Source organism: Tenrec ecaudatus, chromosome 18, assembly GCF_050624435.1.
Source record: "Tenrec ecaudatus isolate mTenEca1 chromosome 18, mTenEca1.hap1, whole genome shotgun sequence".
Classification (NCBI taxonomy): domain Eukaryota; kingdom Metazoa; phylum Chordata; class Mammalia; order Afrosoricida; family Tenrecidae; genus Tenrec; species Tenrec ecaudatus.
Window position 1 is genome coordinate 23,311,530 of NC_134547.1, and position 27,986 is coordinate 23,339,515.

Genomic DNA, 27,986 nt, shown 5'->3' on the forward strand with positions numbered 1-27,986 from the left:
CACTGGGCTGAATTCCGTTCCAGACCTGGAGGCTGACTAGGGGCGGCTTGGGAGTTCCACTAGTCTATCTGACCAGTAAGCCTGCTCTCTTTTATGATTTGGGGCTTGTTCCATATTTCCTCACTCTATACAAGACCAGGGGCCCTGGTGGTTTAGTGCTTACCCACTGGGCTGCTAACTAACTGCAAGATTAACAGTTGGAAACCCAGTTACCCATCAGATGTGGACCAGAACTCACCCGCATGGCTTAATTTGCAGTCACACAACAGGTCTGTCTATAAGGGAACAGTAACACAAGTGAGACACACTCACTTTAAAACAACCATTTGAGATCAAAAGGGCAACATTTACCAAAAGTTCACAAGGTTTAGGAAAGGAGAGAGAGAAAGGGGAACTACAGGGAGGAAGTGGGAGAATGATGTTGAGGAGCTCACAATGGAGAGTAATCAAAAAGAAGAAAGCTTATTCCAATACCAGAAAAAATATATATATAAAATTAAATGAAGGATAACCACCAAATTTGATCACATGAATTTGTTTTAATTTACACAAATAAAAGAAAATGCTCTACTTAAACAATAATTCATCTGGGTCCGCTTGTATGATACACAATTCTTCCATAGGGGTCTGGTGATTTGGAGGCCAGCAACTCTTCTCACATGTGTAAATTAGAATTGTCCCAAATTCCACAGAAAGACCTGAAAAATACAACACAGTGAGGATGCCAGTAAAGAGTTATGAGACACACTGAAAATTTTGAAGTTTGCTTAGTAGATAATACACAGATAATCTAAAGCAAGATTGCTAACAACATTGAAATTCCAGCTCTTCCACATTAAGCAAGTTACTTTAACATTTGGTGATATTGATAATATTATGATCAGAAGACCGTTGTGAGGGGTATCAAATAAGCTAATATGCATAAAATGTTGAGAAAACACAGTGGCACAACATAAATGCACATTGCAAAGAGGGGATGATTAAGACAATGGACGGGGAGGAGAAGATGATAGATATCAGGATAATGACTTCACTTTACGAGCTGGAAAACAAATGAGGTAAAAACAAAAGCAGTGTTACTAGGTTTTGGTCAGCATAATTTCTTTTAAAGGGGCCAGAACAAAGCGGATGAAGAGATGGAAGTTAAAGATGTCCCAACTATACAGCTTTACCAGTCTGCTGTACCACTCCATCATCTCTTAATATCAACTACTCCTCTTCCCTCCTGTCTTTGCATTCTGTACTTCCTTGTAAGCCTCACAGAACTCATGAATCATAAGGGAAATGGTTCGTGCAGTTGTAGAGATTGGCAAGCTTCAAATCTGGGGGTCAAACATCCATTTGGACAGGCCTCTCCTGATCGACATGGCCATGAACTCAAAAACAAAAATGCTGACTCATAGTGATCCTGTAGGATAGAGTAGAACTGCCCCTGTGAGTTCCCAAGACTGCAACTCTTTACGGGAATAAAAAGCCCTGCCTTTCTCACATGGAATGGCTAGTGGTTTCAAACTGCTGACCTTTCAAATTACAGCCCAACTTATAATGACTGTGCCACATAGGCACAGGGGCTAACAAACCCAAACTGCCATGCCAGATGACAGGTCCCTGCTTCTGAGGCGGTGGAAACCAGTCAATAGGCTGCTGGCTCAAGTGCCAACACCCAGAGGTCAGACCGAGTCAGATGCAGGGCCCAACGCAAGAGAGAGAACTTTGCCAGAGGATTACTGTATATTGGATGCAGACCACTCCCCCAAGGAAGCTAAAGGTGGTGACTTGAGTCATGCACTCTAGAACAGGGGTCAGCAGCATTTTAAGGCACTGAAGTAAAACTGAACAATTTTAAAGGGTATTATTCAGATAATGGCAATTTCCTTTTGGGGGGTATAAATAAATGTATGTAAAAATAAGTAATAAGTGTATGGTTCTTGAATAGCTTTTAAATTGTTGTGAGGGACAAGATTGGTGCTTTCATCTCAAACGTTTGCCAACCTCTGCTCTAGAATAAAGTGGTGACTCAAGACACACCTTGTTCTAATCCTGCCTCATCAGCATAATCAACAATCATTCCCGAATGGGGCCATGATCACGGGCACAGAGGCTAGGATTTACATGGCAGAACAGAGAAGTGCAGCTAGAACGGCCATCACTAAGTCAATCATCGCACCCAACAATCTCTTTAGCAAGGGTGCAATGACTGCAAATCTAATCAGAAGTTGCAGGGAAAAATATACTCTCATAATAAACAAAGGTCTCAATAAGTTGTCTTTATTCCAACAGCCACGGCTATCTAAAATATGCCACACAATAGACCTCAATACCTCAAAGGATGGATTCAGGTGGAAAAAAAAAAAGAATCCTAAGAGTTTATAGAAATGTATCAGTGGACACTACCATGAACTCCGACTGCAGTCAGAACACAGGAAGCAGGAATCAACAAGATGAGGTGGACAATGAGGTATTTGGTTGTACATAAACCAATAGGTATATATATTTGGTTGTACATAAACCAATAGGTATATATATTTTTCTTGTTGTACTTATATCATACAACCTTTACCAATTCAACTTTTTACAGATCTACAACTGGACAATAATAGTAATTGTCTATATAACACCAGTTATGTTTTCTCCCCTCATCACCGTTAATGTCCCCTTTCTACCTCCCTTGGTCCCTGGAAATCAAGAATACATTCGCCTTTTCTTTTTATATAAAGCAATACACGATTTAAGGGCTCTGGTGACATAGTAGTTACCCATTAGCAACTGAATCAAGGTCAGCAGTTTGAAACCACCAGCTGCTCTGTAGGAGAAAGGAGGCTTTCTACTCCCGTACAGAGATACAGTCACGGAAACTCACAGGGGCAGCTCTACCCTGTCTTATATGGTCACTATGAGATGGCATCAAGTTGATAGCCCTGAGTGAGATATAATATTAATCCTTTTATGATCTTTTTGAAAATAATTTAAAATAAAATTGTCACCTACAAAAAATCATTACCATATATACTTAGTATAAGCCAAGTTTTTCCAGCACATTTTTAATGCAGTTTTTGTGTTACAAAATTAGGTGCGTTGGCTGATATTCGGGGTCAGCTTATACTCGAGTATATACGGTATTTATAATCAGTTTATACCAGTTACACCCATCTGCCATTTAGAAGTATACACTTTAGCCAAAAAAAAATTTAAAAACTAAGTATTGATTAACTGAGGATTTTAAAACAGTATTAATGGGAGGATGGCAGAGAAGAGGGCAGGAATGAAGGAAAATTGGAGGGAATGGCTGTAAGAGAGAAAAGTCCTCCTCGTCCATAGAATGTTTCCTGAGGTAAAGCACTCAAGAACCAAGGAGTTGTCAATCTGTCTTGGATGAAAATAATGGATGGGGTGGAAGTATGGAATAGAAAGGACAATGAGTTGGTTTTCAAATAGTGTTTTATTATAAGTCTTTCAGTATCATATAAATTTTAAAAGTTGTTTGCCCAAGAGAGCTTTTAAATTTCATAGAAGTCATTTTCCCTGAGTTTTTGAAGCTCCCTTGTATTTTACTTTTAAAAATGAATGTTACTAAGATCTTAGTATTTCATAAAAGTGCTATCAATGCTCAAAACTCAGTGCATTAGGTCAACGCTGACTCATAGCCACCTTGTAGGACAGGGAGTAGAAAGCTCTGTTGAAGAGCAGCAGCCCAATGAGTAACCACGGATCCCTTGTTATCAATAAAAACATGCATATATATCTTAGAATATGGATTCTGTGTTTATACAAGGCATACTATTTGACTGTAAAAGAACATAGTACTTTATAAGGAATTTGCTATTTTGTGCCAAAGAGACTTTTTAAAAAGCTCATAATGTCATATAAAACAGAGTTGGGTGGATTGTGTACCTAATTACTTCTGAATTATTAAAAAAATAAAATAGGAACGGACATGCTCAGGAGAAGACAAATGCCATGTGAAGAGAGGCTAATAACCAAAGGAGCAAGGGATGCCCAGGGCTACGAGCCAGAAGGAACTGACTCAGCAGAAACAGACTTGGACTTTTAGTCTTCAGAGTATAACCAAAAATATGTTCACTTTCCAAGAATCTATGGTGAGGTAATACACCAAAAATACAGAAGAGGTATGCTAATCCAAGCATTTTTTATAATAAAGGAAAATGTATAACTGGAAGCTGTTAGATAAACTGGAGTTCACATTGGAGTAGTCTATTTAACGAGAATGGAAAATGCATTAAAGAAAGGAGGAAAAGAGAATTAAGCCAGGAGAGTTGCTTAGAGGGAAATTCAACGTGGCTGGAAGGCAGGAGGAGCATCATAAAGTAGGCACAGACTCACGGGGTTTTGAGGGGCTGGGGCTTTTGGCTTACCACAGTGGAGGCCGGCTAGAACTTGACCTTGGCCCCACCACTGTCTCTGCTGGAGCCGGGACCATTTGGAGCCTGTAGGGCGGCTTGGTCTCAACACAGCGGCAGTTTGCCCCGCCCGCCTCAGGGCAGGGACAGGACCCTGGCAGCTCCATGGGCAGGAGTGGGGGTTCAGCTACTTTGCTGCTTTTGTTTCCATCTCTGCTCTCTGTCCCCCCCCTCCAGTCCTGGAGGTCTGCGCAGGGGCTTTTTCGTGGCACAGCCACAGCTTGCCACCGCTGCCTCGGGGCGGGGACGAAACCCGTTCATTACGGCACAGCTCACAATTGCAATGAGTTGAAATCAACCCAAATTTCCATTAACTGACGACTGGATTAAAAAACTGTGGTACGTACATACAATGGAGTACTACACATTGCTAAAAAGCAGTGATGAATGTATAAGCACATCACTGCATGGGAAGAACTGGAGGAAATCATGCTAAGTGAAGTAAGTCAAGCACAAAAGGACAAGTATAACATGAGTCTGCTGAGGTAAGCTTTTTTTTGAAAAAAAAAAAAAAGGAAAAGGGGCATAGGGAAAAAGTTACTTTATACAGACGTTCCTGGGGTGAGGACCAGGTAAAATGGCAGGGACCAGATCAAATACAGGGATACACATGGCAGACAATTAAAAAGGAGTTTGGGAAAGGAAATAAATTAGCCCACCCAAGGGGAGGGTATTGTTTATATCTCCACAGGGAAAGAGGGACCAGACTTCAACCCAGTGGCCCAAGATGTGAATGCAACATGCTGTGGAATAGGGAACCAGTGGAGAGGTCTGGGGGGGCTCGGCCCCAATCCCAACTACTAAGTGGACACCTGCCCCTCCCCCCAGAAGAATTTATTTCAAACGATGGCATTGAATCTGCAGCTCTGGGAGAGGGACATATCTGATCAGAGCACACGGGTGCTGATGAAGGGGGAGGAGGAGGGAGTGGAGCACATCCTGGCCCACCAGGCCTTGAGGACGATGACTCAATTAGAGCAGCCAGTCCACAGAGAGGACCACATGGCCGGCCCCACAATGAGACAAGACGCCCCTCACTGACCCATAACCCTACAGGGGACAACACCGGAGACACAGTGTGGGAACTGAACCTGATCTGATCCCGCCACACCGAGGCAAAACACTAAGGGGGTGTAACAGAACAGCAAGGGAATGGAGCGGCGAGGTCCCCAGGGAAAGCTGAAGGTGGATTTTGGGGCCAGGGCATGGTACCCCAACAGACTGGACTGGAAAACACTCCTAAAGGTCAACAAATGATCCTTGAACTAACTACAAGCTTTTCTTTCTTGTTGTGTTTTGTTTTGGGTTATTTTTTTGTCATTGGTTTGTTGTTGTTTTTGTTTTATATTGTTGCTTGGTTTTGCCAAAAAAAAAAGAAAGGAGGAAAAAAATCCGTATTCTATATTATTTATGTTTGTAATGTGATGGAAAGAGGATGTGAAATAAAAACACTTGTCACCAGTAAGTATTTCTGGAAGTGATCTCCCTGCAATGACTACACAATTTCTATAAAAAATTAAGTCCACTCACTGCCACTGAGTCGATTCTGACTCAACCCTATAGGACAGTTAGCACTGGCTCATGTATTACCAAAACGGTTAACTCTTTATAGGCGTTGAAAGCTTGAAAATAAAATAAAAAAAGAAAGCTTCATCTTTCTCCTGAGGAGAGGCTAACTTTGTGACTAGCAGCCCCACAAGTGACTGTCCCACCACCGGGGCACCTTAACAAAGGAGCCCACAAAACACACACTGTTCAGAGTGAAGATAAAATAAAATCCTACAGCGTATTTTAAACAAAAATAGGAAAATTATTCAACAACTATGAAACATTTCAGCAATCTGGAGGAAAAATCTTCAAATCACAAAACACAAACAAAAATGTATTTTAAAGGAAACCAAGACTGGTTAAGGTGGAGCAAAAAATTAAATAATTTGTAAGATAATTAAATACTCCACAAACCCTACCCCCTCAAAAAAAAAAAAAAAAGAACAAGCAGACAAGATAAAGATTTACAACCTCAAAAGCCCGACAGAGCAGTTCTACTCTGGCCTACAGGCCACTATAAATTGGAATCTAGTGATGGCAGTGGGTCCTTACTTCTTACTGGGGTGCGTGAGTGAGGGTGCAATTAAAGCAGTGGGTTGCTAACAGAAAAGCCCATTGCTAGAGGCTAATCAAGTGCACCTGGGAAGGTCTAACAATCTGCTGAAAATGAGCAATCGCAAACTCCGGAGCTCAGCTCCTAGGAGACACAGGGTCTCCATGAGTCAGAATGGGCCCAGGGCAGCTGGTTTTTAACTGGTTTCTTTCTTACCCCACAGGTGCCTGGACTGTTTGAATGTTGCATCACAAACAGGCATTGCTCTATTACAAAGATTTTTCCCTTTGCTTAGAAATTTTAAAAAATAAATATGACAAACACAATAATTATAATTATTTTAAAAGCTACTTAAAAAACTCTTTATAAAAATGTCATGGGGGAGAAATGTTATGGAGATAAAGACACTTGGCCTGAAATCAAAGTAGTCACAGTGTTTGTGTTAGATTAAAGATTATCATTTTCTCTAATACGTTTGGCATCGTTTATAAATAAAATGAACATAACACACCCCTCCATTTAAAAAGAATTTCAAAATACTGCCAGAAATCCCCAAACGCAAATGCATTAAGGGCTTATTTACCTAGCTCGGCACTTTTGAGTGTGCTGGCCAGGGCCGGCATTAGCTGAAACTCGAATATCCGTGGGCCTCCACAGTGGCTGCACCCTGGAAGCACGCGGGTCTCTGGAGTAGGGCAGGACAGAAAGAGGGGCTCTCCGTTCCAGGTGTACCTGGAACAAGGAAACAAAGGCCCTCTGAATCAGAGTCACATACTAGTCATATTCCACTCACCTAAGGACACGCTTTGCAAAATGTCCTTCTTCCTTGGAGAGTGCCACAAACAAACAAAATGAGAGAGTAATAAAGATTTCATCAGGGCCCTCTCCCCTGAGAATTGACTTCAGAGGACAGCACTGAAGCGGTCAGGGACAGCTCCAGAGGAGGGACATGTCTGATCAGCGCACACGGGAGCAAATGAAGGGGGAGGAAGAGAGTGGAGCACATGCTGGCCCACCAAGCTCTGAGGACGATATCCCTGCTCAGAGCAGTCAATCCACAGAGAAGACCACATGGCCGGCCCTACAATGAGACAAGACATCCCTCACTGACCTACACTGGCCCTACAATGGACAACAATGGAGACACAGCACAGGAATTGCGCCCGATCTGACCCCACCACACCACGGCAAAACACTAACGGCGTGCAACAGAACAGCAAGGGAAGCAGAGCAATGAAGTCCCCAAGGAATACCAAAAATAGACTGTGGGGCCAGGGCATGGCATTCCATCAGACTCCACCGGAAACACTCCTAAAGGTCAACAAATAGACCTTGAACTATTTACAGGGTTTTTTTTGGGGGGGGTCATTTTTGTTGTTTTGTTTTCTTTTGTTGCTTTGTTTTCCTCTGTCTTCTTTTGTACATAATATTATCTCTACAGGTTTATCTAGATAAGCTGGATGAACAATCTGGAGGAGAAAACAAGGGGTGGTTGGGGGGACATGGGAGAGGAGAGGAGGGGGGAAAGGAAGTGACGTTAATAATCCCAGGGACAAGGGAACAACAAATGATCCAAAATCAGTGGCGAGGAGGGTGTAAGAAGCCTGGTAGGGCATGATCAAGTGCAATGTAACCGAAAGGAATTACTGAAACCCAAATGAAGGCTGAGCATGACAGTGGAACAAGAGGAAAGTAAAAGGAAATAGCAGAAAGAACTAGGAGGCAGAAAGAACTAGGAGGCAAAGGGCATTTATACAGGTCTAAATATAGGCATGTATATATGTAAATATATTTATATATGCTGATAGGGAAATATATCTATGTGTATATATTTATAGGCTTAGTATTAAGGACATTGGACCTCTACTAAAGAACTTCCTTAACGCAAGAACACTTTGTTCTTGGCATTCCCTGGTGAGCACCTTGGCAACACAATCACTGAAGACATAACAGATGTGGTGAAGAAAGCTGATGGTGCTCAGCTATCAAAAGATATAGCATCTGGGTTCTTAAAGGCTTTAAGGTACACAAGAGGTCATCTAGCTCAGAAGCAACAAAACACGCATGGAAGAGGCAACACCAGCCTGTGTGATCACAAGGTATCAAAGTGATCAAGTATCAGGAATCAAAAAAACAAAAAATCGTATCATTGTGAATGAGGGGAGTGCAGAGTGGGGACCCAAAGCCCATCTGTAGGCAACTGCACATCCCCTTACAGAAGGGTCATGGGGAGGAGACGAGCCAGTCAGGGTGCAGTGTAGCAATGATGAAACATACACCTTTCCGATAGTTCTTAAATACTTCCTCTCCTCCACTATCATGATCCCAATTCTACCTTACAAATCCGGCTAGACCAGAGGATGGACACTGGTACAGATAGGAACTGGAAACACAGGGAATCCAGGACAGATGAACCCCTAAGGACCAGTGGTGAGAGTGGGGATACCGGAAGGGTGGAGGAAGGGTGGGGTAGAAAGGGGGAAATCAATGATAAAGATCTACATATAACCCCCTCCCTGTGGGACGGATAACAGAAAAGTGGGTGAAGGGAGACATAGGACAGTGCAAGACATGACAAAATAATAATACTTTATAAATTATCAAGGGCTCAGGAGGGAGGGGACTGGGGAGGGAGGGAAGGGAAAATGAGGAGCTGACACCAAGGGCTCAAGTAGAAAGAAATTATTTGGAAAATAATGAGGGCAATAAATGTACAAATGTGGTTAAAAAAAGAAATGATGACAACGTATGTACAAATATGCTTGATACAATTGATGTATGGATTATAAGAGCCGCCAATAAAATCTTTAAAAAAAAAAAAGATTTCACAGGGGACCAAAGAGCTAGCAGCATAGCAAGATAGCCAAAGCCTTCAAGTCAATGCTTGACTCAACGTCTCAGCCAATGAAGAACTACACGGTATCCGGTTACCCCTACCAATTGTCTGGAAGTGACATTAAAAGTCCTAGGCGAGAAACTAGTGACAGTTTGGGGCCCAGCCCGCACCGGGGGTACGTGCGTCCAGGCGGCCGGACACACGGTCGAGGTGGTGCCTCTATCTACGGCAAGCGATTTGAAGATGAACTTCATCCAGACTTGAAATTCACAGGATCCTCGCCATGGCCAATGCGGGGCCAGACACCAATGGCAGCTAGTTCTTTGTGACCCTGGCTCCCACCCAGTGGCTCGACGGCAAGCACACCATTTTCGGCCGGGCGTGCCTGGGCATAGGAATGGTAAATGGAGTGGGGATGGTGGAGACAAACTCTCAGGATCTCCCTGTGGACGACAGGAAGATCATCAAGGCATACCCTTCTGGGTAGACCTGCCACCTGCCTCTTGGGTCGTCTGAGCTGGCCCGGGGAACCAGCCGCCAGGGAACGTGACCTAGACTGACATGTAACTGTCAGCCAGAGAACCCAGAGCCTAGGCTGAATTGGAGGAGGAAATGTACTGTCCACTCGCTCTCTCGGGGCAGTCCCAGAAACACCCTCCGTTACTCCCTGTCCACTCTGCTCTCCTTAGGTGTGTCTGTTCTGACACAACGGGAACACAATGCAGCAGAGCCTCTTGTCGGCCCAAGTGTCTCACCAAACCTCCTCTTGGGAGATTGGTATGCTGGCCTGCGCTGCAGCCCGCGGTGGCTGACAGCCACAGAATTCCAAACCAAGTAGTGTCTGTCTGTCAGCCTTCTTCACTGCGCACAGCCTAGTTCCGTCTCTGACATTTGTTCTTCCTGGGAGTGAATGCCATCCCGCTCTGTATGTATAGATACATAGCTCCCTCCAAACCAGCATCAGCACCGCTGTCTCTGACACTTAGGCAGCCCACGCAAAGCCACGCTGGATTTCTGCCAAATGGAAAATGCATCCAACAATCAAGCTTCTAAAAAGGTGTCAAGTGGGGAATTAGAATGTGTAATAATCGAGAAAGGAATTTATTAAAAGGAACCAGAAACTGGCCCTTTCCCTGCTGCCCCAGGAAAGACTAGCAACCTGTGATGAGCACAAGGAAAGACATTCTCCTCAAAAAGCAGGGCTCTCGGAGGAGAGTGACGGCCCATCGTGTTTCATTGTCTTGTTGCCCCACCCCAGACCCCTTGCCTGCGCCTTTAGTGAAACGAGAGAAGCATGTTTATATGTTGTGGTTTTGTTGGTGTTTGCAGTCGTCCTGTCGTGTCGGAGGGGGAAGGGTGAGAGGGGGTGGAAGCTGATTACCTATGTAATACATAGAAATTTCCAAAATTAAATGCCATGGATGGTTAAAAAGAAATAAAAAATAAAAGTCCTAGGCAAAGGAGGAGGAAAATGTGGAAGAAAATTCAAAAGCAAACTAAAAAGGCAAGGCTTGCTGTCCTGATAGCGAGAGACTAGGGGAACCCCTAGACAATGGCCGTTATCCATAATATACACACAAGCCAACGACTTTCTGCTTTTCGCCAAGATCCCTCTGATGCCAGCAATAAGTCCTTGTCCCATGCTCTCTTCCAAGCCTGGCTGGAATCTCCGGCAGTCCCATGGCAATATGCTGCACCAGTCATTTTTAAAGGACTTCAACAAAACTGCATGTGTGTGCTACAGAAGACCTTGCTGGATAGTGTCTGCCCTTCGTTGGACTCCCTTTCTTTGGGCAGTTGGTTGGCCAGGCTCTCCCAATTTCTTGGCATCGACAAGTGAGCACCTTCGTTGCTGCATCCACTTGTTCAAACATTTAAACAGATTTAAACAGTTCAAAATAAAGCAAGTCACACAATGTTTGCTGTTGTTCTCAGTACATATGAAGCTATGTTTGTTGTTGCTGTTGTTATTGTTGTCAGGTGCCATTGAGCAGGTTCTGACTTTAAAAAAAAATTGTTTTATTAAGGGCTCATACAACTCTTATCACAATCCGTACATACATCCACTGTGTAAAGCACATCTGTACATTCATTGCCCTCATCATTCTTAAAACATCCGCTCTCAACCCAAGCCTCTGGCATCACCTCATTTTTTCATCTCTCTCCCTGCTCCTTCCCTCATGAACCCTTGATAATTTACAAATTATTATTTTGTCATATCTTTTCTGTTGTCTGTCCCCCAGGGAGGAGGCTACATGTAGATCCTTGTAATCAGTTCCCCCTTTCCAACTAACCCTCCCTCCACCCTCCCATTATCGCCACTCAAACAACTGGTCCTGAAGAGACCATCCACCCTGGATTCCCTGTGGTTCCAGTTCCTATCTGTACCAATGTTCATCCTCTGGTCTAGCCAGACTTGTAAGGTAGAATTGGGATCATGATAGTGGCGGGAGGAGGGGAGAGGAAGCATTTAAGAACTAGAGGAAAGTTGTATGTTTCGTCATTGCCACATCGCACCCTGACTGGCTCATCTCCTCCCTGAGACTACCTCTTACCAACTCTCTGCTCAACAAAACACTGCCCGATCCTGCACTGTCTTCCCAATGGTTGTTATGCTTGGGCCCATTGTTGCAGCCACTGTAGCAATCCATCTCCGTGAGTTTTCTCTTTTTCATTAACATACTACTTTACTGATAAACAGGATGTCCTGTCAGGAACTGCTAGCTCCTGATGACATGTCCAAAGCATGTGAGACAAGCGTCTTGCCAGCCTTGCTTCAAAGAAGCATTCTGGTTGTACTTCTTCCAAAACAAAGCTGTTTGTTCTTTTGGCAATTCACAGTATGTTCAATATTCTTTGCCAGCATTATAACTCACATGCATCAATTATGGTTTTCCTTATATTTACCCAGAAGACATGTCTACACACATGTTTACATGTATTACACGTATAACCATGAAAATATTAGAGCATATGTGGGCAAAGTCATGAAACTTTCTTAGACATAACCCACTTTGAAGGAACTAGTAACCAGACTTGTCGGCAAAGGACCAGAACACAGTCCACAAGGTAATATTTTATATGCTACTTGTGAGCAGCCAACTAAGATACAATTGTTGGTCTCTTGTTCTATGGAGCAAAGAAAAGTGAAAAAAATTAAGACTTAAGAAAACAATTATTGGGGGATGGGGGAAGGAGGGAAAAAAAAGGAGGACCTGATGCAAAGGGCTTAAGTGGAGAGCAAATGCTCTGAAAATGATGAGGGCAAAGAATGTACAGATGTGCTTTACACAATAGATGTATGTATATGTATGAATTGTGATAAGAGTTGTATGAGCCCCTAATAAAATTTAAAAAAACAATTATTATGATAAGCATTGTACAAACCCCCAATAAAATGATTTTTTTTAAAAGAAGAAAACAATTAGTTCAAAGAGCCAGCCTCACGATCCTGAGACCAGCTACCTACCACTTGATGACTCTGAAAGGGATCACAAAGGGCATTCCTGAACAGAGTGGGAGAAAAAAAGGAATGAAATTCAAAATCATAAAATACCAAGCTTACTGGTCTGATAGAGACAGGTAGAATCGCAAGCCTGAAACAGAACTTAATCCAGTGGCTCAACTGTCAAAGCAGAGACATGCCTATTAATGTGACTCCTACTGTAGGAGTGGAGAGTGGGGATATAGGCCCTCCATAGTAAGCGTACCAATCAAAAGGCCAGCATTTACCCAGAGAGAAAGCTCGCGAGGCCGTAGGGATAGGAAGGACGGAAGGATTAATAGAGACAGCAAAACAGGAAGGAAGTGGGAAGAGTGCAGTTACATTGTAGGGTCGCAACCAACGTCACAACGTATGTATGAGCTGCTGGGCTGAAGATCAAATCTGTGTGTACACACACACACATCACAAGTATTGCTTTAGCGTTCCGGTCCCTAATGGCTTATTTAAATAAAAGGTGGTTAGACATGTGTCTGTGATCAGTGGATGGTAGCAGACAAGTTCTCTCTCAATAATAACACGTGTCTTAGTATTATCAGGGTGCCTTAAAAAAAAGCAGTGGGAACCGATTTCAAGGATCCACATATAGCCTCCTCCCTGGGGGACGGACAACAGAAAAGTGGGTGAAGAGAGACGTCAGTGTAAGATATGACAAAATGATAATAATTTATGAATTATGGAGGGTTCACCAGGGAGGGGGAGGGGGAAATGAATACTTGATATAAGGGGCTCAAGTAGAAGGCAAATGTTTTGAGAATGATGATGGCAAAAGATGTACAGATGTGCTTACCACAACGGATGGATGGATGGATTGTGATAACTGTACAAGTCCCAATAAATGATTTAAAAAGAAAGTAGTGGACGCTGAGGGATCTGATTAGCAGTTAAATTCAAGGCAGAGAGCCAGCTCAGAAGGCCATGGTCACTGTTCTTTTGGAACTCCCAACGGGTCACACCTTGATAGAATTAATATGAAGAATTTTATAAAATAAAATAAAAAGTGAATTTGTTAGAAAAAAAATTATGAAAGTTGTGCCCAGAAAAATCTGCACCTAACTTACTCATTCTTTGAGAGAAACAGGGCCTGTCCTAAGAGAATTTCTTTGGGAAACCATACCCCATCCACCCTAGAGCCTTGATTTGCTATTTCAAACTTCTTTTTGTTCCCATGATTCAAAGAACATTTAAAAGAAACACAATCTATGAGTCCCTTAAGGATGTAAAAAATGCTGTTTTGATGTGGTATAAATCAAAACGCAAAGAATTTGTAGGGGGAGGGTTAAGAAGTCTCTGAGGCTAGATTGTCAAGAGACTAAAGCTTCACAATTTGGTTATTTTTGTTTAATAAATGTTTCAATGGAGCCCTGGCCTGGCGAGGGGGTGGGGGGTGGGGTGGGTTATGCGCTGGGCTGCATCCACATGACTGGCAATGTAAAACCATGCTTCTGGACAAAGATTTGGTTTTCTAGTCCTGTCAACAGTTAGTTTCGGAAACCCACCGGGTCGCTGGCGGTAAGCAATGAGAAAGGCTTCACTGTGAGAGCAATACTTTCTCATGTATGCGTGTCCTCACTAGAGGGGGGTTTGCCTTCTCTACTGGAGCCAGGCTAAGAAACCATCACTGCTTCAATCCCAATCCATAAGCACGCAGTTTCGGCTCCTACGAGGGCACCTCCGATTTCTCCATCACCCCCTCGTTGCACTCATGGTTTCTGCTAAACAGCCCGTTCAACCACATCCCTCGCCAGGGTGGGGAACTAGTTTTGCCAAGGGCCATATGAACATTTAAGTTTATCTGAGGTCCCTACTAATAAAACATCTAATTAACTCATCGCTAATGGGATAGCAGGGCACCCTGGTGGCATAGTGGTTTGCATTGGGGTGCAATCCACGAGGTCAGCGGTTCAAAACTGCAGCCACTCTATGGAAGAAAGACAGGACTTTCTAGCCATGTAAAGGTGTCTGGGAAAGTCCCAGAGGGCACTTCGCCTCTGTGCTACAGAGTCCCTGTGAGCAGCATCAACTCCACAGCAGTGAGCTTCACTGGAAGGGAAGTCTAGAGCTATTTCTCTTCCGTAAGTCATATGTTGTCGCTGATATGGATAATTTTGCAGCCCTTATCAGGCTACTCACTGGACATTCCTCAGCCCTGCTCCACGTCATAAGAAACAGAGCTGCTAGGCTAGCTTCCCTAAACCAAACTCTCTGCCAGTGGGTTGATTCCGTCTGACTGCAACCCTACAGGACAGGGTAGAATTATTGCCCCTCTGAGTTTCTGAGAACCTAGCTCTTTACAAGAGCAGAAAGCCCAGTCTTTCACCCAAGGAGTGGCTGGTGATTTTGAACTGCTCGCCTTGCCGTTCGTTACCCAAAGCACAACCACTACACTACCAGGGCTCCCTTCTTCTATACGTTATTATTTGTTGGGGATTTTTTGCACACGGCCAGCAGATCTTTAGTTCACATGGCTACACGCGGCACCCAAGCAGGGCTAGCCCAGGGCGCGGGCGCCACACTCCTGCAGCTTCTTGAAGCTGCGGAGAGGGAGTTACTTCTGCTGTTAGGTATCGTCCAGTTGGCACCGACCCACAGCAGTCCTGCGCACTGCCTGGTCCTGCACCAGCCTCTCCATTGCCGTTACCCTTGAGTCCATTACACATTGGGTCCAGTGTGTCGATCCAGTTCATGGAAGACCTTCCTCCTTTGCACTGCCCTAACGGACTCGGCTGCCGACTTCAGATACATGCCAACGGTAATCAAAATCCTGAGAACTTTGTAGGCCAATTAAGTACACTTGAAGGAAGCAAAAAAGGAACCCTGCTAGTCTAGTGGCTACTTGTCAGGCTGCTCACCGCAAGGTCAGCAATCCAACTCCACCAGCCTGTGCTTTTTTTTTTAATCTTTTAATTAGGGGCTCATACAACTCGTATCAATCCATACATACATCCATCGTGTCAAGCACATCTGTACATTCATTGCACTCATCATTGTCAAAACATTTGCACTCCACCCAAGCCCCTGGCATCAGCTTTTTTCCCCTCCCTCCCCATTCCCACCTCCCTCACGAACCCTTGATAATTTATAAATTATTATTTTGTCATATCTTGCCCTGTCCGACGTCCCCCTTCACCCACTTTTGTTGTCCGTCCCCCAGGGAGGAGGTCACATGTAGATTCTTGTAATCGATTCCCATCCAACACACCCTCCCTCTACGTTCCCAGTATCGCCACTCACACCCCTGGTCCTGAAGGGATCATCGGCCCTGGATTCCTTGTGTTTCCAGTTGCTATCTGTACCAGTCTCCATCCTCTGGTCTAGCCAGATTTGTAAGGTAGAATCATTTAGATTTGTAAGGAGGAATCATTTAGGAACTAGAGGAAAGTTGTATGTTTCATCGTTGCTACATTGCACCCTGACCGGCTCGTCTCCTCCCTGAGGCCCTTCAGTAAGGGGATGTCCAGTGGCCTACAAATGGGCTTTGGGTCTCTACTCCGCACTCCCACCTCATTCACTATAAGATTTTTTGTTCCACGAGTCCGTTCTGGGGCAGAACATTGAGGTTTTCTGCTCCAGTAGAGACTGAAGGCCTCAGAAACCCTATGGGGCAGTTCTACTCTGTCCTATAGGCGTGCTGTGAGTTGGAATCCACTCGACGGCTATGGAAGAGGAGAGATAAAAAAGTTTAAAATCTATACTAAATTACACACAGTTTGATACATCACATATAAATTTAATAAGTAAATAAATACATGTAAATCGCTGAGAACTGAATTAGATATTTACTGATAGTGGATTTTGAGTTTTATGCTACTAAGACACTTTCCTAATCTCAATGCTAATGAAAGGGATGGAAAAATATCTTTTATTTATTTATTTTTTAAATCATTTTATTGATGAGTTTTTACAAATCTTATAACAATCCATTATTCAATAGTATTAAGCACACTTATAATTAATATGTTGTAAATAAGTTGCCATCAACATTTCCAAAACAAATTCTTTCTACTTGAGCCCTTGGTATCAGCTCTTTTTTTCCCCCTCTCTACCCTGCCCTCCCCAAAATCTTTTAAAATGTGTTGTTCTGGGTTTACTTTTACTGTTCAGATTGGTTGAAGTAGCACAGAGGTGGAACAAGATGGTGGAGTCTACACTTACTCTATCCCTGTGCAACTTTCCCACTGAGCCACCAATAACAACAGGCATAGACTGAGACCTCAGAGGCCCACAGGCAGATGAGGTGAGTCCCAATACAGGTGAGAGGAGAGCGGGGTCCACAGAGAAGGTGGAAACTTCTGGTCATTGGCATGCAAAGAACTTAGCTCCCTATAGTCATCTTAGGCCAGGGAGCAGCGACACTGGAACAAAAATAAGGGATGGGAACTAATCTAAGGAAAGTGTATTTTGATTAAGGTGCTATATACTGGCTCTGAGAACTCCTAAGTCACACACTTGGGAAAAGGCAGAGGTGAACCAAGACACTCTGAGTGAGTGCTTTTGAATCTTGCTCAAAAACAAAACCTAAAATTCACTGCCAATAAATCAACAGCAACCCTATCAGACAGGATAGAACTTCCCTGTGAGTTTCTGAGATTGTCAACAGGAGTAGAAAGCCTCGTCTTTCTCCCACAGGGCACCTGGTGGTTTTGAACCACTGATCTTGGAGTTAGCAGCCCAACACATAACCTGCTCCGCGCCATCAGGGCTCCTGCAATCCTGAATCTTGCTAAGACCTGCAAAACCTGCGGCAGACTGGCACTAAGATCCAGAGACACAGGAAGAGCCAGGGCAACAGGGGAAACCCACTGGCTCCATACCTACGACTAGCACCACAGGCAAGCCTGCTCAGGGCTCAGCATGAAGGAAAGCAAAACTCACTCCCCACTCTTGCCTTGAGAAAGCCGGGTACAACTGCCCCACCGCGTGCACCGTGAGTCAAGAAGGGAAAGCAGTGTCCTAGTCCTACAAAGGGAAGTGAGCGTCCAGCGCCAGCAGTACATTCACCTAGAAAAAGCAACAGCAAAATCCACATAAGACCACCACCTGGCAGAAAAACCCAGAAACTTACAACTGTCCCAAATACCAAAAAAAAATCAATGGAGATGAATTACATCCCGATAAATCCTACAGGACACCTACTGGCTGAATTAAGGGTGGAAGAACCAGAGGGCCAGATGGCCCTCTAGTGGAGCATAGGAGAAAATAGTAGAGGGAGATCTAAGAAAAAGGATCCTTAAATCCAGACAAATCGAAACAAAGCCCCCATGGAAACACACCAGCCTGTGTCATTATGACGTGTCGATTGGATCAGGTAACATGCATCAAAGATCTAGAACAAAAAATTATATCAATGTGAATGAGGGGGTGTGCGGAGTGGAGACCCAAAGCCCATCTGTAGACAAGGAAGAGATGAGCCACTCAGGGTGCAGTATAGCACCTATGAAACATACAATTTTCCTCTAGTTTCTTAATGCTTCCGCCCACCCACTATCATGACCCCAATTCTGCCTTACAAATCTGGCTAGGCCAGAGCAAGTACACTGGTACAGATAAGAGTTCAAAACACAGGGAATCCAAGACAGATAAACCCCTCAGGACCAATAAGGAGAGAGTAGTGATGTCAGGAGGGTAAGGAGAAAGTGGGGGGAGGAGGGAAGGAGGAACCAATCACATATAACCCCCTCCTAGGGGGATGGACAACAGAAAAATGGATGAAGGGAGACAGCAGTGGGTATAACACATGAAAAAAAATTATAAATTATCAAGGTTTCATAAGGTAGGGAGGGTGGGGAAAGAGGAAAAATGAGCTGATACCGAGGGCTCAAATAGAAAGAAAATGTTAAAAAAAGAAAATGTCTTGAAAATAATGATGGCAACAAATGTACAAATGTGCTTCACACAATGGATTGTGATAAGAGTTGTAAGAGCCCCCAATAAAATGATTAAAGAAGAAATCCAGACAACTCTGCGAATGCCAGATTGTTATAATACGCTTTCAAATGTTCCACATTCAACAATGCCAAAAAACACCAAAACAAACAAATAAGAAACCACAATAAAAGATGGCCCAACCAGAAGGAAAACATGAAAAAGCAAAATTACTCCCGTGGAAAGCAGGTTAATGGAAACAAATAAAACTCTTCTAGAATAGTATCACAGTAAATAAATGAACGGAGACCAGGAAACAATGAGATAAAAAAGAGAAATATTAAAAATAACTTAAAATACAGAGAGAAATATTGACAATGAAGGAAATAAAGGAACTAAAAAATGCGAAAACATTCAACAAAAGAATGGAGCAGATAAAGACGGAAAACATGAACTAGTAAGTCTCCTGAGAAACGTTGAGACAAGAGCAAAGAAAAATGAAGAAAGTTGTGGGAAACAGAAAGGTTTCTCCCAAGTCGTCTCCCTCAAATATATGTTAGACTTAGGACACTGCTTGCAGCTCATGGTAAATGATTGTCAAGTTACCTCCCTGAAGGCAGTCAGTTGCCAGACTACTGTCTGGGCCCACCACACAGGTAGGCCCACTCCCTGCTGTTAAGGACAATGGGCTACTTCTCCCTCAAGGCTTGCAATCATTGGTTTGGTCCCTGAAGGGTGGGTTCACACCCTACTGATAATGGTTTCTATGGAGAGCCGGAGAACAGGTCAAACCTGCTCAGTGACATCCAAAGTTAGGCTGCCATCCTGAATCTAGGATCAGCCCATCTTGTCACAAGTATACCCCCAATCCCTCCTCTTCCTATTGCGTGTCTATTCCTAGATTGTCCCCCTCCCATTACTGTATTACCTATAGCACAACCCTTTCCTGTGACGTATCCTGTGTCCTCATCTGTAATTAGGGGGTTTGCATGTCCGCAGAGAATATAAAAGCCCTGGTTAGCAATAAAGATCTCTCTCTCTCCACGTGGACCACCAAGTGAGGCTGAGGTGAGCATGCTACCATGAAATGTGTCTGACTCCATTATTTCTTTTTTTTTTTTTTACTCCATTATTTCAATCTCTCTTCTGTCTCTCGTGCTCTCTATGACTTTACTATAATCTTTACTTGTTATTGTTTTACAATTGTGTCTACCGGGCCTGTAATGATGTGTTAGGGGCTGGGTCACCCTGACAAGAGAGTCAAATGGAAATCTTAGATTCAATTAAGAAATCCAACATCAGAATTTTGAGGATTCCGGAGTTAACATACTAATAAAGTCACGGGAAAAAATTCCAAGGGATAAATCCTAGAAAAATTTCCCAGACCTCAATAGGAACCAAGCCTTCCCACACAAGAAGCACACAGCTCAAAGAGAAAGAATACACATAGGTCCACTCCATGACACACAATAATGAAACTCTTAAAATACCAAAAACAAAGAAATAATTCTGAAAGCAGCAAGAGAAAAGCATCCTGTCAAAGATGAATGGCTCACCTTGGCAATGAGCGCAGAGTGCTCTGCAGAAACCCTAGAGGACGGAAGACAATGGACCAACATATGTAAATACCGAAGGGAAACATTTACCTACCCAAGTGACCCTTCGACAATGAGGACCGTGAAATGTAGGTGAACATGGAGGACAAAGGCTGAGTGAAGGAAGTCAATCATTTATAACAAGGCCTACTTTATAACAAGTCAAGAATACTTTATAATTTATAAATACACCCAAAAAAGTAATGTTCTATGGTGATTACCAGCGAAGGACAGGGAAGGGAGGTAGACTTACTTTCTACACTTGATCTGAGCCAAAAGGAGAAGCAATTAGACTCACTTTCTAAAGAGGTATTTCCCCAGAGGGCTGGGAGTGAGAGTGTGGGTGAAGGTGGACCGGTTAATACCAAATGTCGGTGGGGGAACCAATTACAAGGATCTACATGTGACCTCCTCCCTGCGGGACGAACAACAGAAAAGGGGGTGAAGGGAGACGTCGGACAGGGAAAGATATGACAAAACAATAATTTATAAATTATCAAGGGTTCATGAAGAAGTGGGAGCGGGGAGGAAGGGGAAAAATGAGGAGCTGATGTCAGGGGCTTAAGTGGAGAGCAAATGTTTTGAGAATGATAAGGGCAATGAATGTACAAATGTGCTTTACAATTAATTGATGTCTGTATGGATTGTGCTAAGAGTTGTATGAGCCCCCAATGAGACAACTAAAAATTTAAAAATAAAAAAATATATGGGTAAAGTCTTCCCAACTGGACCCTGATAAAATGAAAGCATTATGAAATACACAAGAAAAAGGTAAGACTTCAGTAAATGACTTAATACTTCACAACAGTAATAACAAAAAAAAGGGGGTGTGATTACACAGGTAGGCATGTATGCATATATCTCACCCATTCTAGTATTACCTCATCTCTTGAATGAAGCATTTAACCCACTTACATGTAAACATAGATGCAAAACCCAAACTCATTGCCATCAAGTCCATTCCAATTCATAATACCCCCCTGTGGGTTTCCAAGGCCATACATCTTCATGGAAGCAAAAAGCCTCATCTTTCTCCCAAGGAGCAAGTGGTGATTTTGAATTGCTGAGTTTGGGGTTAAAAGTCCAACACATAAACCACTATTCCACCCAGGCCCCTAGGAAAGGCATGGTTAACAAAAATTTTTAAAAAGCCTAACACGTACATTTTGCATAAACATATAGTAAAAACAATACTAAATAAAATTGGAAAATTACAACAGAACCAATGGAAACCAAAAGAGTAACAGAATACTATTTTTAAAACTGTAGTGCCTGTACTGGAACAAATTTGAAAAGCTAGATGAAATGAACAAAATCCTTACACCACCTATCCAAATAACCCAAACAGATGCAGAAAAACTGACTAGTAAACAAAAAAGATTGAAAATGTCATTTAAAAACTGCAACAATTACAGGGAATCCAGGACAGATAAACCCCTCAGGACCAGTGGTGAGAGTGGTGATACAGGGAGGGATGAGGGAAGGGGGAGTAGAAAGGGGGAACCGATCATAAGGATCATATGACCCCCTCCCTGGGGGACGAACAACAGAAAAATGGGTGAAGGGAGACATCGGACGGTGTAAGACATGAAAAAAATAATAATTTATAAATTATCAAGAGTTTGGGAGGGAGGGGGGAGGGAGGGGGAAAATGAGGAGCTGATACTTAAAGCTCATGAAGAATGAAAATGTTTTGAGAATGATGATGGCAACAAATAACTTGACACAATGGATGGATGGATGGATTGTGATAAGAGCTGTACAAGCCCCTAGTAAAATGATTTTTAAAAGAAAAAAAAAACTGCCAACAGCAGCAAAAGTTTTAGATGACTTCCATGGGGAATTTTACCTAACATTTGGGTAAGACTTGACACCAATTCTACTTAAACTTTTCTAAACCATACAAGAGGAAGAAATACCTCCTAACCTGTTCTATATAGCCAATATTACCTTGTTACTCAAACCAAGCAAAGACATCCTCAAAAGAGAAGTTCACAGATTACGTAATTATTATGGTTCAAAAGGGAAAATATATACATACACATACATAAAGAAAAGGACCATATAGAGAAGTATCACTTATTTTCAAACTGGAAACATCACCTTCACTTCCAGACATAAAACATATACATATGGATGTGTATGCATTTTACCTTTTTATAGGAATTTATTATCTATTCAAAATTTAAATATAAGAAATGCAATGACTACTTAGTGAAAAACAGAAAAATTACAGTCTGCTGCCTCAATTATGTTCTTCAAAAATATGTACACCTACATACAACACACATACACATGAATACATAAAAATATGTGAAGCTGGTGTGCAAGTCTTAGCAATGGCTTCGTGGAAATAATGCAGATAATTCTTTTCTCATAGCATGTTCCTCATTTCTCCATGTTAAGACTTATTACTTTTAAACTCAAGAAGAAAAGGTGCCTCCGTTACCTCAGAATTTGTTCCGGACAAGCTGCAATTCTCTTCATGAACTTGTAAAACATCTTATCTCCGCTTTTAATTACAGTTTTCTCATACTTTTCATCACAATCACTAGAACTGCTAAGAGAAACAAAACCTCTGAGTGTCTTAGTCCAAAGAATTACAGTATTATAAAAGTACACAAATTTTTAAAATTATCAGAGAAATGCATGCATCTAATTCAAACATCATACCAAAAGCTTAGAAGAGAAAACAGCAGTCTCCTACCCTACTCCTCTCCCACGGCTGCTCCCGGCCATTTTTCAACTCAGTCATTGTTTATAATTTAAAAAGTCATTATGCCAAACGTTTCTCTCCCCATTATATGAGGGATTACCCCCTGTGGTGCTGACACACTCTGGTGTCAATTCGAGACTATTAAGAGTGAAGGGGTGGAGTTTAGCCTGTCAATTAGGTCGCAGCTTGATGACCTCATTGGGAGGCGTTATAAACAGCTCACTGGAGGGCAGACCTAGACTCTGCTTCGTCTTCCTGTTGATAAGCCACATGTAACTATATTGATGGCAGCAAAGCCTTGGAGCTGGAGGAGCCATTGTGGAGACCCACGCCCATGCTAAGATGCTTCTGCCATCATTGGATTCACAAGATTTTCCACCCACTTAGCCTATGATCTTCCTGCATTCCACATTACTAATGGCTGTGTGAGTCTATTGGTATTGGACATACTGGCAAATATTGGACTTGTGGATTTGATCTGGACTGGGCTGGGATGTTTTCTTTCTTTTTTTTTTAAAAAACATTTTATTAGGGGCTCATACAACTCTTATCACAATCCATACATATACATACATCAATTGTATAAAGCACATCTGTACATTCCTTGCCCTAATCATTTTCTTTTTTTTTTTCTCGTTTCTTTTTTTACATTAGGGGCACATACAACTCTTATCACAATGCACACATAAACATACATCAGGGATGTTTTCTTAATATATAATTACTCTTTCTTATATATGTGTCTAAGAATTTGTTTCTCTAGTCCACCCGGACTAATGCGCACCCCCAAATGAGGGAAAAGCTCCTAGGAAGCTTTTGTAGTACGCATTTTCCCCCCCGCTAGGTGAGTATAGAGCAACTACAACAACTAGCTCTTAGTGCACGCAGTGGTGTCAACTGGGAAAGTTCTCTCTGGTCACGGTGAATTTTTTCATAAAAGTTTCACTGGAACCTCGGGGTTTTTTTGTGGTGGCTGATTTAAGAGAACAGCATGGGGTTGTGAAATTTTGTTTCCTGCTCGGGAAAGACGCTGCAGAAATTGTTGCATGTTGAACACAGCTTACAAAAACAGTGCTATAAGAAAAATCCAAGTGTGCAAGTGGTTTTTCTAGTTTCAAAAAAGGTGACATGATAATTGATGACAAATCTTGTTCTGCCCTAGTCACCTTGCAACCTCAGTAGTGTGTTCTCACCTTTGGGAAAGCAACTGTCCCATGGTAACTCCCTCTCTCTGTTGATACTCCCTCAGAAGGCTATGGGCATGGTCCAGATTGGCAAAGTCCCTGTAGTCATCCTCGTCCACGACGCAGATGTAGTGGGGCAGAAACAGTGGAAGCACAGGCAAGGGCGGCTCTTCCTTGGGAGGTGCGGGATGGACAGCATCCTGCAGGCTGAGTTTGTGTAGCTGGCCTGACCAGTCTGCATGTTGTGAGGCACTGTCAGAATTACTTCCAAAATCCAACGTGACCTGTGGAGGAGCCTCCTCACTGTCGCTTCCCCAGTCATCTGCACCTTCGCACCAGTCCTTGGTTCCCAGGCTGCTTTCCTGTTTCTGCGAGAAAATCCAATGAGTGGAGTCTAAGAACACTTGAATCATGTCATTTATTCCCTGGACTTCAGCCACCCATCCCTTCACCTTTCCTAAGTGAGCCTTCATGCCAGTGTATGGCACACCTTCCTGGACCCCATCCCATCTCTTCAAAAACATGCCACAAATGACTTAAACAAGTGTCTTATTTTCCAGAGCAAGGCGACAGATTTTTTTTTCAACCATCTACTCCAAATTCCTGCTGTACTTGTTATAGAATGCAGACTAGAAGGAAAGAACTATCATATGTACTTGAATATAAGCCGATCCGAGTATAAGCCGAGGTACCTAATTTTTACCTGGGAAACCAGAAAAAATGATTGACTTGAGTATAAGCCTAGGGTGGGAAATCCAGAATGTGAATTAACACAGAGACCAGAGGGGAGAGACGGAACGCAGCCACAGACGACACATCCTTACTAGTTCAGCTGCCGGCTAAGTGAATCACTACAGGTGTTTCTGTGAATTGGAGCCGTCCACGTCATAGGACGGCTCTGATTGGTTAGATGTGAACAAACAAACATTCAAAGCCCTGCAGTGTCAGCGGGGCTTTGAATAAACAGTGGAGGAACGGCAATCACCCAGGAGATGTTATACCTCGCTGGGGTGCCACTGACCCGTGTATAAGCCGAACCCCAGTTTTTTTAGCACATTTTTTGTGCTGCAAAACTTGGCTTATACACGAGTATTTACGGTACGTTTCCCTTACATTCTTTTTTTTTCCGTGACACTTTCATAGCCAGTTAGAGATATGATCAGGAGCATGCCAAACGGGTCTACTCCCCACCACCCACAAAAAACAACAAACTCACTGTCCTTGAGTGGATGCCTACTCCTAGCGAGCCAATAGAGCAGGGCGGAACCACTCCTTTCAGTTTTCTGAGATAATCGTTTTTTATGGTCCCATGAAAACAGCTGGTGATGAACTGCCAAACTTGTGGTTACCAGCCCAACGTGTCACTCAGGCTTCAATGAGTCCACAAGAGAGACTTAGACTTAGGATACAGTGAAATGGGGAGAGAGGCCAAGAATCACAGGACAGTTTGTAAGTACAGCTAGCGCAAACTGTCCTGCAAGGGAAGCTTGCAGTTCACCACACCACAACTTGACTAGCCCGTTCTGAAGGTCACACCTGGAGTCAGGTCCTCCAATAAGTTGGTGAAAAAATATAAACTCTTTATAGTACATCTCGCCCAGCTTTTGAGAGAGGCAAAGTATTTTTATATTACCTACAATCGAATCCTGACAAATATAAGAAGTTTTCAGATAATGGGATTTTCCCAAAAACTTTTTTGAAATTCATACCTAAAGACCATCTTCATCTCTTTATTCTTGGTATTGCTACCTTGAGGCTTTCTGCTCCTGTAAAAATTTATAGTCTTGAGGGTGGGGTGGAAAGGGGGAAACCTATGACAGGGATCTACATGTGGCCTCCTCCCTAGAGGATAGACAAAGGAAAAGTGGGTGCGTGGAGGCGTCAGACAGTATAATGTATGACAAAATAATAACTTATAAATTATCAAGGGTTCACGAGGGAAGTGGGAATGGGGAGGGAGAGGGAAAAATGAGGAGCTGGTGCCAGGGGCTTAAGTGGAGAGCAAGTGTTTTGAGAATGATGAGGGCAATGAATGTACAAATGTGCTTTCCACAATGGATGTATGTATGGGGATTGTGATAAGAGTTGTATGAACCCCTAATAAAATGATTTTTTAAAAGTTGGATGAGCCCCCAAAATAAAATGATTTTTTAAAACTATTTATAGTCTGAGAAACCCTGAGGGGCCTTTCCCACACTGATCTCTCAGATCGTAATTATTTGGAATCGACTTTTCAGCAATGGATTTGAAGATAAATATGCATTTACTTGAAAACAAAGGGTGAACTGCTGCTAACTTCCCTTACTTTTCAATGTCACTAAGTTTATTTATCATATAACCACATACGAGTATGTAGTACTTTATGTCAGAAGAGAAAAACAGGTCAAGTAATAACATTACCGTGTAAATTAGAAACAATAATTCACAAAACCTTTTTAAAAGTGCACTTGATGACTCAGCGAGGAGTAAAATTCAATTCTACTGTACTTCACAGATCACGGCGTAAAAAAAAATGTAACGGTATCCCAGAAAACATCCTGAAATTGCGGCAAAGCTCATCACGACCGCTTTACCTGTGCATCGTGCGCCTCTCGCTCTTGGGTCTGCTGCAGGCACTGGGAGCGGAACACCTTCCAGCTTGGGGGAACAACAGGTCGCTGTGAGCGCCCCCCACACACACACTGCAGGAGGGGCCCTCCACCCCTCTCTCCCCACGCACCCCGGCCCGCTCACAACCCCCCACAGGGAACTAACTTCTCAGGGGAGCCGCGCCTCCTGGGCGCCAGGTCTACCTGCCGCCGCGGTCACAGGTGGGGCGAGCGCAGGAAAACACGTGCAGCAGCCGATGGAACGGCGAACCTTCGAGCGGGCAATACACTTGTACCGCTAGGGCCAGCGGCTGCCCGCAGTGGCCGCACGCCGGCCGCGGAGCTGCTACGGCCGGCAGCGCGTCCTGGGGACAGGGGCACTCTCAGACCTGCTGCCGGGCCTGCGCCCCCCTCCTCCGCCCCGGCCCCGCCCACCCGGCCCCGCTCTCACCGGGACACCGCCCAGCTTGCTGGTGCTCCAGGCACTCGGGCCCGTGGGGCAGCCGTGCACAGGCGCGTCCCGGAGCCCCAGCAAGACGGGCGTTCGTAGAGACGCCATGACAGCACGGGAGCCACGTGAAAAGGCGAACTACGGGAGCCGAGGGGTGTTCGCGCGCGCCGCCCCCCGCCACCCAACCTCCCTCCCTGCGCATGCGCACTCCCCCGCAGCTGCTGGGCCCCGCCCCTCCCTCTCTGCGCATGCGCACTTCCCGCACTTACAGCTGCTAGGTTGTACTTTAAGGCGCTCGGGTTCTGGTCAGGGAGTTTCCCTTTTCTTTCTCTCTGTTTTTTTTTTTTTTTAATTAAATCATTTTATTGGGGGATTGTGCAACAATTATCACAATCCATACATCCATCCATTGTGTCAAGCACATTTGTACATACGTTGCCATCATTTTTTTAAATTATTTTATTAGGGGCTCATACTCCATCATCATTTTCAAAGCATTTTTTTTCTACTTGAGCCTTTGATATCAGCTCATTTTTCCCTCCATTCCCCACCCTCCCTCCCTCATGAACCCTTGATAAATTATTATTTTCATAGCTTACATCATCCACTGTCTCCCTTCACTTACATCATCCACTGTTCCTCCCTCTGGGGGGCGAGGGGGTATATGTCAATCATTGTGATTGGTTCCCCCTCTCTCCCACACCTTGCCCTTACCCTCCTGGTATCGCTA

The 27,986-nt window shown here is 43.5% G+C and overlaps 1 protein-coding gene across 2 annotated transcripts; it reads right to left on the minus strand.

The window, feature by feature from the left end:
- Positions 1-519: 519 nt before the first annotated feature.
- On the minus strand, positions 520-27,413 carry PDCD2L (programmed cell death 2 like). 2 transcript variants are annotated; one of them, XM_075536827.1, is made up of 7 exons: positions 27,257-27,413; positions 27,010-27,170; positions 26,791-26,854; positions 24,227-24,585; positions 22,767-22,874; positions 7,103-7,251; positions 520-698 (listed from the first exon to the last, which is right to left on the minus strand). In XM_075536827.1, the coding sequence occupies exons 1-7, from the start codon at positions 27,362-27,364 to the stop codon at positions 568-570; spliced, it is 1,080 nt and encodes a 359-aa protein (XP_075392942.1). In that variant the 5' UTR covers positions 27,365-27,413; the 3' UTR covers positions 520-567. The 2 variants fall into 2 exon arrangements, with proteins under 2 accessions (XP_075392942.1, XP_075392941.1); XM_075536826.1 differs by having other exon boundaries at positions 22,767-22,877; positions 27,257-27,412.
- Positions 27,414-27,986: the final 573 nt, after the last annotated feature.